Consider the following 16,051-nt stretch of genomic DNA (forward strand, 5'->3'; position numbering starts at 1 on the left):
ATTGGAATAATATATCACAGAGTAAAAAACATCCAAAAGTGGATGAAAATAAGTCCACCATTTTCTTCCATTTTTGGAAGAGGAACATACCTCCACTTGTGTCCATCTCAAACCCAAAGTACTTCCATACTAGTGCCTTTGTGTTCTTTTTTGACTCTAACTCAATTTCGCTCGACAAATTTTTGGTTGTGTTTTTGTCACTCTCATCATCACCTTCTTCGAGTTCAGCCTTTTTCCCCAGCTCAATTATAACTGTTTCTATTATTTTCATGCATGCGATAGTATTGTCCATGATTTAATAAATACTGTTTAATGTGAATATCGCCAATATCTACAAATACCATGATATCATCCAGCTCTAGTTGCGATTCCACCCCAGCTGGGCTTGGCTACACGACACACTATCGTGTTTCTTAATATGTGACAATCTCATTGAAAACATGTCTAATTTACACAAGCATGCATGTGGAGGAACTTAAAAAATTGGAACAAGATCATTGTTATTTCTTACAATCAAACTGCCTTCATACGTCTATGCGTATATGACTGCAAGGTTAAAACTATACCTTGATTGATCTGCCAATCCATGGTGAAAATTTAAGCCAAATCTCACTCTGTATAATAATTTAATTGTGAAGCTTTGGTTATGGATGTAAGTGTCTGTAGTTCATTTCCAGTGTAGTCACTGTACAATCAATGTCCCAGCCTCTCCAACTGTCTAGTACCGTAATTCTGAAATTACTCACCATAATCAACAAAAATTTTTGCTACTCATTTCTTGGACACTGCAAATAATGCTGAAAAAATAAATAGAAATTCATAAGCTGTGCAAACTAGGCAATTTTATTGCTGAGAGGGTCACACATATTAGCATGTAAACAATTACTCACCAGGTACCACTAATCCATTCTCAAGTATGCTGCTCACATTTTTAAATGTAGTCCCATGATAAGCTCTGTGCCAAAGGTCAAAATATTTTAATTTATATGATTCCAATCTGGAATATAAACATACCATACAAAATGATGTAAGAACAAAATATGGGTATAGACAAAATATCTATCAAACAGTATGGCAGTAATGTATAAGTAGGGATTGCCCAAAACGACCAGTGCTGCTAAGAATGCTGCCTTAAAAAAAAACAGCTTAGAAACATATTACGTGATGATATGGAATAATATTAGTCCATCTAACATCAAATGTAGCATTAAATCCAAGAAAACACTTACAGGTAGCCGGATATAGAATTTCAAAAGAATCGTCAAAATTCTAAATTTGTGACTGGATTTTGGAAAAACGATCCAAATCGCACATTAGAAGTTCCGAGATAAACGGTTTTAAAGAATTGAAGCCAGCATAACTCTCCAAGGATAACAAGCACGCGTATGAAATTTACACAAAAGATGCATCAATCTGTTACCTTTCAAGCCACTTCCAGTACTTGTAGCTGCTTGTACAGTTTCCCGCCAAATAAGATAGAAAATCTGAGCAGTTGGACGAGCGAAGTAGTATCACGAGTGCTCACAAAGGGGTGGAGGCTGGGGGGTGGCGGGGAGGGCAAAAGATAGATCTCAAAATGGAGGCAGACCACGATTGGAGTCCAGACACCAGATTACAGGGCTGTGCTGGCTCCTTAGTGGCTGATATGTAGCAAAATCAGCAGAGAACACGTCTGGCCAACATTATAAGGCTGTCCACCAGTAAACCACTGACTCTTGCCAAGCCAGGTCCTTCACAAGGCCTGAAACCGCCATTTGAGCACTCCACACCACCCAGAAAAGACGTGTGTAAAAACCAGCCTCGTGTAGTTTGAGTAGTGCTCAGGGTCAAACTTGTAGTACGATAGTGTAGCTATCCACTGGTGGTGTTAGTTTGATTTTGCCTGATGTGCGATTTGGATCGGTTCTGTAAAATCTGGTCACATTTAGTCTGCCCCATTATCTCTCTGCCTGACCACAGTCGCAAGTCTAGAGACCAAACAAAGTAGTGCATGGCCACCAGTTTATGCCACCAGAACAAATTCACTGGTAGGATGTACCTTTTTGTGTTCCGACTAGTGTGTGCTCTCTGTGACTTGTATTTCCTTTTATCTTCGATCAAATTGTTCCTCCATCTACTTCATGCAACGATAGCATACCAAGGCATATATTTTTCATATCAACACTTTTTTTAACACCTTGCATAATAGATGTCACCAAATTATTTAAGTAGACTATGCTACTGTATGGAGGTAGTAGATACTTGGTAAAAATGTGACCGGACCTGCGAAAATAGGGCATGTGGGCACATGAATTTTGCCTACTTTTTCAAACTTCCATCACTAATAACTTTTTGTACCATTATGCTATAGAAATGCAATTTTCAGCTCTTAGTAGCTATTGAATTGGCTTTATGATTCAAATTACAGAATTCAAATATTCTGTTTCAGTGTTGAGATATGACCTGTAGATTGACGGCATATAGTTTGTGCCCACATGCACTATTTTTGCAGGCCTGGTCGCAAATACATGTATCTTTATATAGGTCACAAGATCATGCTCATTCTTTATTCTATACCCATTAATGATCTATCGATCGAGACCACGATAACCGCACCCCTTTTGGGGCTAGCTGTATTTATAACAGAATAATGACCACACCTTGGTAACTACTGTAGAGATACCCTAATATATTTATCGAGACCACAATGACCACAACCCTTTTAGGTCAAGCTGTATTTATGATGGATTATACCATACCTTTGGTAGGTTGACTCGAGATATTCTAATCTAATCCAAAACAGCCAAGCTGTAAAAAAAGTGTGTGGACTTCAAAAAGGCTATGGTGAAAAAAGATGTGAAATCCAAGGTGGCGGCCAAGAAATGGCTGTGATGGTAGGGTAATGGTAAAAATTTTAATAACGACAATTCAGGTGAATTTTTGTGCCGCTTGGTCTTGGCATAAAAAATTCACCCGAATTGTCATTATTAAAATTTTTACCATTAACCTACCATCACAGCCATTTCTTGGCCGCCACCTTGGATTTCACATCTTTTTTCACCATAGCCTTTTTGAGGGCCGCACTCTTTTTTTACAGCTTGGCTGCTTTGGATTAGATTTCATTTCTTTTTGTATTTGTATACCCCAAAGCCGGCCTATGGCCAGCTTTGGGACTTTTTTAACCTATCTTTTTTTCTTTACCACAGGAAGAAGAAAAGATGAAGTAGATGCACTTTAAATATTTTATCAGTAAATGTACAAATTATATATATATATATATATATATATAATACATATATTGATTACAGAAATCTCCATGGTGGTTTCTTTGTAACTGAACACTCTACAAGGTGACTTCTTCTAATTGCTCTCTCTACAGGGTGAATTGTTTGTAGCTGAACGATCTACAAGGTAACTTTTTCTAGCTGATCTCTCTACAGGGTGATTTGTTTGCAGCTGAATACTGTACAGGTGATTTGTTTGTTTGCAGTTGAGCTCTTTACAGAATGGTTTCTTTGTAGCTGAACTCTCTACAAGGTAACTTCTTCCAGCTAATCTCCCTACAGGGTGATTTGTTTGTAGCTGAATTCTGTACAGGTGATTTGTTTGCAGCCGAGCTCTTTACAGAATGGTTTCTTTGTAGCTGAACTCTCTGAAAGGTAACTTCTTCTAACTGATCTTTCTACAGGGCAATTTGTTTGTGGCTGAATTTTCTACAGGGTGATTTCTTTGCAGCTGAACTCTCTACATGAAGGTTTCTTTGTAGCTGAACTCTGTGCAAGGTAATTTCTTCTAGCTGATCTCTCTACAGGTTGATTTGTTTGTAGCTGAATTATCTACAAGGTAACTTATTCTAGCTGATCTCTCTACAGGGTGATTTGTTTGTAGCTGAATTCTCTACAGGGTGATTTGTTTGCAGCTGAGCTCTTTACAGAATGGTTTCTTTGTACCTGAACTCTCTACAAGGTAACTTTTCTAGCTGATGTCTCTACAAGGTCACTAGTTTGTAGCTGAACTCTCTACATGGTGGTTTCTTTGTAACTGAACTTTCTACAAGGTGACTTCTTCTAGCTGATCTTTCTACAGGGTGATTTGTTTGTAGCTGAACTCTCTACAAGGTAACTTCTTCTAGCTGATCTCTCTACAGGGAGATTTGTTTGTAACTGAACTCTCCACAGGTGATTTGTTTGAAGCTGAACTCTCTAAATGATGGTTTCTTTGTAGTTGAACTCTCTACAAGGTAACTTCTTCTAGCTGATCTCTCTACAGGGAGATTTGTTTGTAGCTGATCTCTCTACATGATGGTTTTGGTGGTCTCTTTGTAACTGAACTCTCTACAAAGTAACTTCTTCTAGCTGATCTTTCTACAGGGTGATTTGTTTGTAGCTGAATTCTGTACAGGTGATTTGTTTGCAGCTGAGCTCTTTACAGAATGGTTTCTTTGTAGCTGAACTCTCTACATGATGGTTTCTTTGTAGCTGAACTCTCTGCAAGGTAACTTATTCTATTGATCGTTCTACAGGGTGATTTGTTTGTAGCTGAACTCTCTACCTGGTGGTTTCTTTGTAGCTGAACTCTACAAGGTGATTTCTTCTAGCTGAACTATCTCTTTCCATAGTTGAATGAACTCCCTACTTCTAGCTGATCTCTCTACAGGGTGAATTGTTTGTAGCTGATCTCTCCACAGGGTGACTTATTTGTAGTTGATCTCTATACAGGTTACTTGTTTCTAGCTGATCTCTTGAATTCTCTTCAGGGTGACTGCTCTATTAGAGTATCTCGATCTCGCACTTGCTACACCAAGTTGGATTTCGTGTTATAACTCCGTGGCTTTAAGTCTGATTCTTCTACACCATTGAAGAGCCTTTCTAAGATGATTACTCCATCTGTACAGCAATTTTCAAAGCATTAGCCCAAGCGATTCCGTAATTGTTACACACTGTTGGTTTTATCGTTGTATCTTCCTGGTTTTTAGCTCGATTCCTTTCAAACCACAAAAGGTTTGAGGTTTAATAGGTAACCTATTCACCAACCAATTTTCAGCTTCTTCCCATACGCGGTTTACCCTGTAGGCATGACAACATATTGGTGTTATTTTTAGTGAATAATCGCTCATAACTCTTTGCCTTTTTATCGTATTCCAGTCAAAGTTGGTGCCGAGATGCGCCTTTATACCCCCCTTCTGTGTGCCAACTTTCAAGGCAATCGGATATAGCGTTCGCGTTTCATAGAAGTTTTTGTAAGTGTGCGAAAAGAGGAAGAAAAATAAGAAGAAAAAAAAACGAAGAAACTAAGCTAATTTTTGAAGTCGCATATCTCGGGAACACTTGAAGCGATTTCGTTCAAATTTGGAATGTGGAGTGCTGAAGTTGGAGGGAGTGTCCACAGCAAAAATCAACTTGTTTCATCAAGGCAGCACAGAGCTACGGAGGTGCGAAAATTTCGTTTTCTTTCCTGTCAATATACTGACGGGTGTTGCGTGCCGGCTTCTTGGGCCGCACGACACACTACCGTGTGTCTTGATCTAATCCAAAACAGCCAAGCTGTAAAAAAAAACACCTGAATTGTTATTAAAATTTTTACCATTAACCTACCATACCAGCCATTTCTTAGCCGCCACCTTGGATTTCGCATCTTTTTTCACCATAGCCTTTTTGAGGGCTGAACTCTTTTTATACAGTTTGGCTGTTTAGATTAGATTTCACTTCTTTTTATATTTGTATAACCCAAAACTGGCCATAGGCCGACTTTGGGACCTTTTTAACCTGTCTTTTTCTTTACCACAGGAAGAAGAAAAGATGAAGCAGATGTAAATTTTATCAGAAACTGTACAAATTATATATATATATATATATATATATATATATATATATATAATACATATATTTATTACAGAACTCTCCATGGTGGTTTCTTTGTAACTGAACACTCTACAAGGTAACTTCTTCTAGCTGCTCTCTCTACAGGGTGAATTGTTTGTAGCTGAACGATCTACAAGGTAACTTCTTCTTACTGATCTCTCTACAGAGTGAATTGTTTGTACTGAACTATCTACTAGGTAACTTCTTCTAGCTGATGTCTCTACAAGGTCACTAGTTTGTAGCTGAACTCTCTAAATGGTGGTTTCTTTGTAACCATACTCTCTACAAGGTGACTTCTTCTAGCTGATCTTTCTATAGGATGATTTGTTTGTAGTTGAACTCTCTACAAGAAAACTTCTTATGACTTATCTCTGAACTGGGTGAATTGTTTGTAGCTGAGTTCTCTACAAGGTAACTTCTTTTAGCTGATCTCTCTAAATGGTGATTTGTTTGTAGCTGAATTCTGTATAGGTGATTTGTTTGCAGCTGAGCTCTTTACAGAATGGTTTCTTTGTAGCTGAACTCTCTACAAGGTAACTTCTTCTAGCTGATGTCTGTACAGGGTCACTAGTTTGTAGTAGAATCCTCTACATGGTGGTTTCTTTATGACTGAACACTCTACAAGGTAACTTCTTCTAGCTGATCTTTCTACAGGATGATTAGTTTGTAGCTGAACTCTCTACAAGGTACCTTCTTCTAGCTGATCTCTCTACACGGCGATTTGTTTGTAGCTGAACTCATCTCTACATGATGGTTTCTTTGTAGCTGAACTCTCCACAAGGTAATTTCTTCTAGCTGATCTCTCTACATAGAGATTTGTTTGCAGCTGAACTCTCTACATGGTGGTTTCTTTGTAGCTGAACTCTACAAGGTAACTTTTTCTAGCTGAACTATCTCTTTCTGTAGTTGAACTCCCTACAAGGTAACTTCTTCTAGCTGATCTCTCTACAGAGTGAATTGTTTGTAGCAGGTCTCTCTACAGATTGACTTGTTTGTAGCTGATCTCTATACAGGTTACTTGTTTCTAGCTGATCTCTTGAATTCTCTTCAGGGTAACTGCTCTATTAGGATGACTGCTCTATTAGAGTATCTCGATCTCGTACTTGCTGCACCAAGTTGGATTTTGTGTTATAACTCCGTGGCTTTAAGTCTGGTTCTACTACACCATTGAAGAGCTTTTTAAAGATGATTACTCCATCTGTACAACGATTTTCAAAGCAATACCCCAAGCGGTTTATCTGGTAAGCGTGGCAAGTAGTCATTTTTTTATTAGCTACTCTTGACTGCATAATTGTTACACACTGTTGGTTTTTTCATTGTGTCTTCCTGGTTTTTAGCTCGATTTCTTTCAAACCACAAAAGGTTTGAAGTTCAATAGTTAACCTATTCATCTACCGATGTTTAGCTTCTTCTCATGAGCGTTTTACCCTGTAGGCATGACAATATATTGGTGTTATTTTTCATGAATAATCGCTCATAACTCTTTGCCTTTTTATCTTATTCCAGCCAAAGTTGGTACCGAGATGCGCCTTTATACCTCCCCAGTGTGTGCCAAATTTCAAGGCAATCAGATGTGGCATTCACGTTTTATAGCAGTTTTTGTAAGTGTGCGAAAAGAGGAAGTAAAACAAGAAGAAAAAATAACAAAGAAACTAAGCCAATTTTTGAAGTCGCATATCTTGGGAATGCTTGAAGCAATTTCGCTCAAATTTAGAATGTGCAGTGTTGAAGTTGGAGGGCATGTTCACAGCAAAAAGCGTCTTGTTTCATCAAGGCAGCACAGAGCTATGGATGTGCGAAAATTGCGTTTTCGTTCTTCCTGTCAACATACTCACGGGTGTTGCGCACTGGCTTCTTTGGCCGCACGACACACTAACGTGTGTCTTGATATAGCAGTCACCCTAAAATAACAGGCACACATTTATAGCTGCTATACTTTAACAAAAAAAACAAAACCAAGTGTATTAAAACCTATAAAATTAAAAATGAAGTAGAGATCCAAATGATAAAAGTAGTAAAACAAGTGATGAATGATGGTAGCCATTACAGCTTAGTTCGGTGGGAAATCCCTACTTTGGAATTGAACACAAAGTAATTGTCATAATATGCCGATGTAGGAATTTCTCACCGAGCTATGCTGTAATATCATCATTCATCTCTTGTTTCACTACATTTTATCACTTTAAACCTACTTCATTTTTAATTTATATATTTTAATATACTATGGTTATTGTATACCACTTTAGCTTTGGCATTCAAAAGTGCTGCTCTGGCATATTCCTCCGGGCAATATCTAGATATTACCCAAGCAATATCATGGGAATTCAGTTTGCTCATGACTTTGATGCCCAACCAGTTCATAGATATGATACGCTTTGACTCATATTTAGCAACATGGAGTGTGTGCTTATGGGTTTGGGTCTACAAGTTCGGCTATGCTCAGTGTAGTTGCTAAGTTTAGATTATTTGACAGAAACTAAACTATATTCAAAGAAGAATGATCTTTAAAACGATGCGTGGATATGTATTTCTATCTACTGCATGGGGATGTGTCAGCCATTGAGCAGACCAAGAAACAAGAAGAACATGCCAATTAGGTGAGTAGCTTATAGTCCTAAAGTACTTAACTTAATGTATTAACATACATACTGCCACATAGCAAAGGCTTAATGTAGTATTAACAACTTTACACCACAAAAATCAATTTCACAATCAAAAGTTCCTGTTGTGTGTTGAAACATAACGAAGTAAGAATAACATTCTTAGAGCTATTTTCCCATTCTATTGAAACTACAATCGATCATCAGATGCTAGTGTATAAAACAAATGGGGTGAGTGATCTGTAGTTCTTTTACCTATCAGGCGAGTGTGCCCTGAGTGATATATATATATATATCACTTATACCATGGCTGCTTGGGATTTTGCTGATATATGCACCCACAGCCCTCAGGCATGCAGTGCTCAGGATTTGGGTGTATATATCAGCAAAATACCTTGCAGCCGGGTTATAACTATCTGAATATACATATTAAATGTCCACTAGATACATGCAGGTAAACAACTTCACTTGTTTCACCACTACTTTTAGCTATTCATTTCTTTCACAACCTTTTCTTTGATTACTAATTATATAATTCAGGAAAATTCCTACAGTAGAGCTCACTTACAACTTCACACATGTGTGGTGCACCAATGTGTGGAACTGAACACCATTACGTGTGTACTTCTAGAATCTACGCATGTATAATAATAACACTCAGCTACTACATGCATGTATGCAAGACTGCAAACCACATGTAGCTATACATGCAGCTATGCTGTCAAACGGCTTATATTATAAGTCTACTTAGCTAAGCCACTTCTTACAATGTTTTATCACTGTAGGGTAAACTTCCGGCACAATCATCTCACTGACACTGGAACTCATGTAGCTGATGCTCCAGACTTGAGAGGATACAATTTTGGACTACTGATTACTGTTATCAAGACACACGGTAGTGTATCATGGAACCAAAGAAGCCGGCATGGAACACCGTGACTATATTGACAGTAAGAAAGAAAACGCAACTTGCACACATTTGTAGCTCCGTTCTGCCTTTACGAAATGCAACAAATTTTGCTGTGGACACACCCTTCGCTGTCAGTAGTCCACATATCATATTTGAGCTAAATCGCTTCAAGTGTTCCTGACATAAATATGTGACTTCAAAAATTGGTTTGGTTTCTTTGTTTTTACTTCTTTATTTCACACATTTACAAAAAAATGTCATAAAATGCGAATGCCATATCCAATTGTGATGAAATTGTGCACAAAGCATGGGGGTATACAGGCACATCTTGGTATCAAGTTTGGCTGGAATGCAATAAACAATGTAGCAGTTATTAGCAATTTTTCACGAAAAATAACACCAATATGTTGTCACACCTACAGGGTAAACTGCTTATGGGAAGAGCTGAAAATCGGTACGTGAATAGGTTAACTATTGAACCCCAAACCTTTCATGGTTGAAAGAAATCGAGTAAAGGACCACAAAGATACAACGAAAAAAACAACATTAAAAAAAACAACAACAACAACAACAGTGTGTAACAATTACGTGATCGAGATTAGCAAACAAAACAAACAATTACTTGCCACTCCTACTAGAAAAACCGTTCAGGGGAACACTTTTATAATTGGTGTACAGATGGAACAATCATTTTAGAAAGACCCTTCAATAGTGCCGAAGATTCAGACTTAAAGCAACAGACGAAATCCAACTCAGGGTAGCAAGTCTGAGAACACTAATAAAGCAATCCGCTAAGAAAAAATTACTCTATTTAAGCGTTCAACTACAGTATGTCTTGTAGAGAATTTAATCTATTACAAGCCACTCCAGGGGCAGATACAGGGGGCTCAAAGGGGGCTCTTGACCCCCTCCCCCCCCTCCAAAAAATTTTTAGTATACCAAGATCAAGGTACTCTAATAGAGCAGTCATTCTAATAAAGCAGTCACAGTATTAGAGCAGCGTGTAGCGAGCTATGTAAGGATTTTATGTACTTTGTCAGCTATAAAATTAATGTGTAGTTGGTGAGGTGGGAAGCTATTGTCAGCTGGTTGTGACCTTATTTTTTGGTCTCACCTTACCAAACCAGACAATGTAGTGCCTCAGTTCATTTTTACGCCTCTTTCCATAAGTCTGGATCCGCCCCTGCACTCTGTATAGAACTCAACTACAATAAAGTCACCCTGTAGAGAGATCAGCTAGAAACAAGTCTCCCTGCAAAGTGTTCAACTACTGATAGATTAAGTCACCATGTAGAGTAGTCAGCTAGAGTCACCCTGTAGAGAAAATGACTAGACCTGTAAAGAAATCAGGTCTTCCTGTAGAAAGATCAACTGGAAACCAGTCACCTTAAAGAGAGTTCAACTATATTTCAAGTCACCCTGTAGAGAATTCAGCTGTAAACAAGTCACCCAGTAGAGAGATCAGCTATATAATCATCCTGTAGAGAGATCAGCTGGACACATATCACCTTGTAGAGATGTCAACTAGAAGCAAGTCATCCTGTAGAGAGATCAGCTGGAAACAAACCACCTTGTATAGAGCTAGAAACAAGTCACCCTGTGGAAAGATCAGCTAGAAACAAAGAGAGATTAGCTAGAAACAAATCATCTTGTAGAAAGATCAGCTAGAAACAAGTCACACAGTAGAAATATCAGCTAGAAACAAATCTCTCAGTAGAGAGATCAGCTAGAAACAAATCACCTTGTAGAGAGATCAGTCAGAAACAAATCACTCTTAGAGAGATCAGCTAGAAACAAATTACCCTGTAGAAATATCAGCTAGAAACAAGTTACCCTGCAAAGAGTTCAGTAGAAACAAGTTGACCTGTAGAGAGATCAGCTATAAACAAGTCACACAGTAAAGATACCAGCTAGAAACAAATCTCTCAGTAGAGTGATCAGTTAGAAACAAATCACCTTGTAGAGAGATCAGCTAGAAACAAATCACTCTTAGAGAGAACAGCTGGAAACAAATCACCCTGTAGAGAGATCAACTAGAAACAAGTCACCCTGCAGAGAGTTCAGCTACCTTTCAAGTTACCCTGAAAAGAGTTCTGTAGAAACAAGCTGCCTTGTAGAGAGATCAGCTAGAAACAAGTTACTGTGTATAGAGAGTTCATGCAGCTATAAGCAGGTCGCCATGAAGTGAGATCAGCTAGAAACATACCGCCCTGTAGAGAGGTCAGTCAGAAATAAATCACCCTGTGGAGAGATCTGCTTGATCAAGTCACCCAGTAGAGAGTTCAACTACATTTCAAGTCACCCTAGAAACAAGTCACAGACCAGGTCACCCTGTAGAGAGTTCAGCTAGAAACAAATCACCCTGCAGAAAGATTAGCTAAAAACAAGTTACACTATAGTGAGTTCAGAAGAAACAAGTCACCCTATAGAATTTTTAGCTGCATTTTGCATCTAGAAATAAGCCTCCCTGTGGAGAGTTCAGTTACAAACAATTCTCTCAGTAGAGAGATCAGGTTATCCTGCAAAGAATTCAACTACATTTGTAGAGAGGTCAGCTAGAAACAAGTAACCCTGTAGAGAAATCAGGTACATTTCAAATCACCTTGTCTTGAAACAAATCACTCTGTAGAAATATATGATAATGTAAACTCTCGATTATCGGCATTACTCAATTATCGGCATTTTGAACTCAATTATCAGCATGAGCGACTGGAGTAGTTTCCGTGTTAATTATAATAAATTACGGATCCTCTGTTGGCAAAGACATGTAGCCTCACGTGTGGTGAAGACTTTACAGGTAATTTGCACATAGTTATCACTATATGTGACCGGGTCTGCGAAAACAGGGCATGTGGACACAAACTACACCCCATCACTTGATAGGTAATATCTCAGTATTGGAACAGAATATTTGCATTCTGTAACTTGCATCATAAAGCCTAGTAAATGCTTACCCAGTGCAAACAATTGCATTGCCATAGCATTATGGTACCAAACGTTATGAGTGACGAAAGTTTGAAAAAGTACACAAAAATCATGTGCTTACATGCCCTATTTTCGCAGGCCCAGTCACATATGTGACCCTGATTTGCAAAAAGGGGTCTTCCACACACATTCAATTCTATGAACTTGATATCTTAGTGTTCTACTAACAATAAAATCAAATTTCTTCCATCCATTAAGCTATGTAGGTGCACACTACTGACCAAATTTCAAGTCAATAGCTTTTTCCTATCTTAAGTAGGCATTCCAGCCCGATTTTAAAATTTTGGAAAAATGGGCTTTTGATATTCTCAATAGATAGAGTATCGATTGCTGATCTCAGAAATATATAGTTTGTTGGGTTGGAATAAGCTACTTTGGCATGCACAGTGCTTAAAAACTGAAAAAAGGTACATTTTTTCTCCAGGGCTCCCCAAACATTTCAAAGGGAAAAATGGCACAATTGAATCAGGAAGCCATCTAGCAATCAGGACTATCTTGAAACTGCAGTTGCTTTTAGCTGCAAGTTTGTACATGTAATGAGAGTAACTTCAGATCATATCAGATCCCAGCGATCTTTGTATGCTTTGTGGTGAGCAAACATGTTTCATCCACTGCACACTTCTCAATACAATGGTGTATACCCATAGGCAAGTGGCTATCTCAAGTAAGTAAAAACATCAAGTTAACAACTTATAAAGGTAAACAACTACAGTGGAGGTACCACAGTGATGCAACAATACCTAAGGTGGAGTTGTGGTTTCAATTATGGCATTGTTATGCTGACTTTGAAGTGGTATATACTTTTGAGCTGATGACACAGCCATCAGAAAATTACTCTGGAGCTGAAAATCGGTAACCAGAGCGAAGTACCTACGCACTTTAAAGTAAGCACCAGTGACTACTTTCCACCCAACAGTACATTTTTAAAAGTTTTTAAGTATTCTACATACATTGCATGGCTTGAAAAGATCACAAAACAACACAAAACTTACTTATATGTAATGCGCACGATAAAACTAAGAATTTCATGATGATCAACGTGTGTACAAACCCCACAGCGATTTTCATCCTCATTGGAGCTCGGACGATGGAGCAATCCCAGGTTAAACACGAGTTGTTATTTTGTGCCAGGGTTCTATTGGGGAATATACGGAGAATTTTTTAATTAAAAAATCTCGGATACTGGAATGCCTATCTTAAGTTATTAATCGTCAATCTTGGTAAATTGTACGTGTGTGGAAGGCCCCTTTTCACAAATCCAGTCACATATTCAGTGTTATATACATTTTATAACACTATAGATCAGTGATGTCAAGCTTGCTAGGTAAACGGAACTCTCAAAGAACTACACAAGGGGGGAAGAGATGTAGAGGTTGAACACGATCTTTGTCTGCTCCAGCTAAATTAACGACGGATTTGGCACCGAGAAATGGAATAATCAAGATATGTGTTCATCCATTGATGCAGTTCAACATGGCTATTTGAAGATAACTGAGGCAGCAAAATGATTTGACGTACCATGACAAACATCAGGAGACAGAATATCTGGGAGAGTTATCCATGGTACAAAACCTGGTCCCAAGCCTTATCTAACAAAAGAAGAATCTGAATTTGCTGATTTTTTGGTTGATACAGCAAAAGTTGGATACGGAAAGAATAGAAAACAGGTATTGACCATAGCTGAAAATGTTGCTCAAGACAAAGGTATGCTGGAAACAGACAGCAAATTATTGAATGGGTGCTACAGCTGTACTACCGTTTCATGGAAAGGTAAAGTGACCTTACCTTATGTAAGGGTGATTCAATAGGATGGAATGCTTAAATAAAGAATTAATTACAGAATATTTTGCAAAGCTAAAAGACAATGGATAAAAGGGGAGGTCCCTGGTACACGATATGGCTTGAGTGATACAGGGTGGCACTGAGTTATTTAGGGGATGGCTAGTTAAACATCTCCTGAAGCATGCAGTAGCAGACAGATCATTGTTGCTAGTAGTGGATGGCCACAGTATGCATTATTAACATGAAACAATCAAATTTACTTGTGATAATGGTGTGGTAATGATGTGTCTACCACCACACACTATGCATGAAAGTCAGCCTTTTGATGCTAGTGTATTTAAACCATTAAAGCTAAATTGGCATAATGCTTGTCATAAGTTTGTGCAAAGGAACCCTGGTAAAGTAATCACCAAGTATGATTTTTCACCCCTTTTACATGAGACATGGAACAATACCATGATACTCACAGATATAGTAGCTGGATTTAGAAGGAGTGGTATATATCCAATTAACCCCAAAGCACTGGATTATGGGGCAAGCAAAAGCATGTCACACAGAGCTCAAGTTTTAACAGCTAATAGCAATGTTAACAGTCAAGCAGCTTCTAGTAGTGTTATAGATGCTGAACCTTTAGCAGCACCCTTTACTGAAGAACACTTCCAAAGATGATATGACAATTTCGGATCCCCAGTATTTGCTTTGGTTGAAAGACAGACATCCACACTGTTTTCAAGAACTTTCGTCACCTGTGGCCAATATCCACACTGTACAGACATCCACACTGTTTTCAAGAACTTTTGTCATCTTTGGCCAATATTTTCAATGAGAGGCCAGGATGGCCGATATTTTCAATGAGAGGCCAGGATCAGGCTTGCCTGGGCTTAGATTAATAAATTCATCCACTGCTGCTCATTTAGATATAGAACAACAGCCAGAAGATATGGTATCTGCTGATATGGAACAGTCAGTAGTGCAGACTTCAAGGAAAGGCATGTCTCCGCCACCAGATAATGCATTGTTGGAGATACAAGACATTGCGCCCCATGTAGAAGACCACCCACAAGAGCAACTAGTCAGACCATCTGAAGAGCAATCTGCTATGCAAGATGTTGACATGTTCCACCACCAGATAATACACTGTCGGAGATGCAGGACATGGGGTCTCGTATAGAAGACCATCCACCACTTGGACCTTCTAGTGAGCAATCTGTTGGTCCATCACAATCAACTGTTGTGCCTTCTCCTCCTGAACATGAAGGCAATTTGAAATACATTATTAAGTACTTAGTGCAGTATGTGCCAGTAAAGTCCAAAAAGCCATCCAGCTCTAGTCGTGTAACTGCATGGTGCCAGGATTCTAACTAGTGAGGAATGTGCTCAAAATAATTATCTTTGAACGTGAAGAAAAGAAAAGAAAGGAGAAAGAAGCAAGGAAGGTTGCCAGAGAGCAAAGAAAAATGAAGAAATAAGAAGCAGCTAGAAAAAAAAGCAGAAGTTGCTGAAAAAAGAAAAGAAGAGGCTGCTAAAAAGAAAGAAGAGGCTGCTTAAAGGAAAGAAGAGGCTCCTAATAGGAAAGAAGGAGCTGCTAGGACAATATCCAGGACCCACAAAAGGCAAAAAAGTGCTGTTAATATTAAAATAACATCCGACTATGAAGATGATGGTAATGTTGATCATGATGGTGACAATGATGACAATGAAATTGAGTCAACTCTCCCAACTAGGTCAACAGCAAGATTCAACAATGATATTTTAATGGAAATAGCAGTGTATAATTCCATACTTGTGAAGAAGACCAGGCTGAAGAAACAGGTTTTCAGTGGGTAAAGTGTGTGTGCCAGCAATGGGCCCATGAAGATTGCTATATACACAGAAGTTATTGACATACAGACATGGAAGAGAACTTATTTGTCCATACTGTGTCTTATAACAGT

General features: G+C 38.5%; 1 protein-coding gene across 1 annotated transcript in view; it reads right to left on the minus strand.

The window, feature by feature from the left end:
• Nucleotides 1–16,051, minus strand: part of LOC136243089 (neuralized-like protein 4) — a 222,273-nt gene that overhangs the window by 68,153 nt on the left and 138,069 nt on the right. The window contains exon 5 of the mRNA XM_066034606.1: nucleotides 891–997. Within this exon, the coding sequence (XP_065890678.1) occupies nucleotides 891–997 (107 nt within the window). The remainder of the gene's footprint in view (nucleotides 1–890; nucleotides 998–16,051) is intronic.

This window comes from Dysidea avara, chromosome 2, assembly GCF_963678975.1.
Source record: "Dysidea avara chromosome 2, odDysAvar1.4, whole genome shotgun sequence".
Classification (NCBI taxonomy): domain Eukaryota; kingdom Metazoa; phylum Porifera; class Demospongiae; order Dictyoceratida; family Dysideidae; genus Dysidea; species Dysidea avara.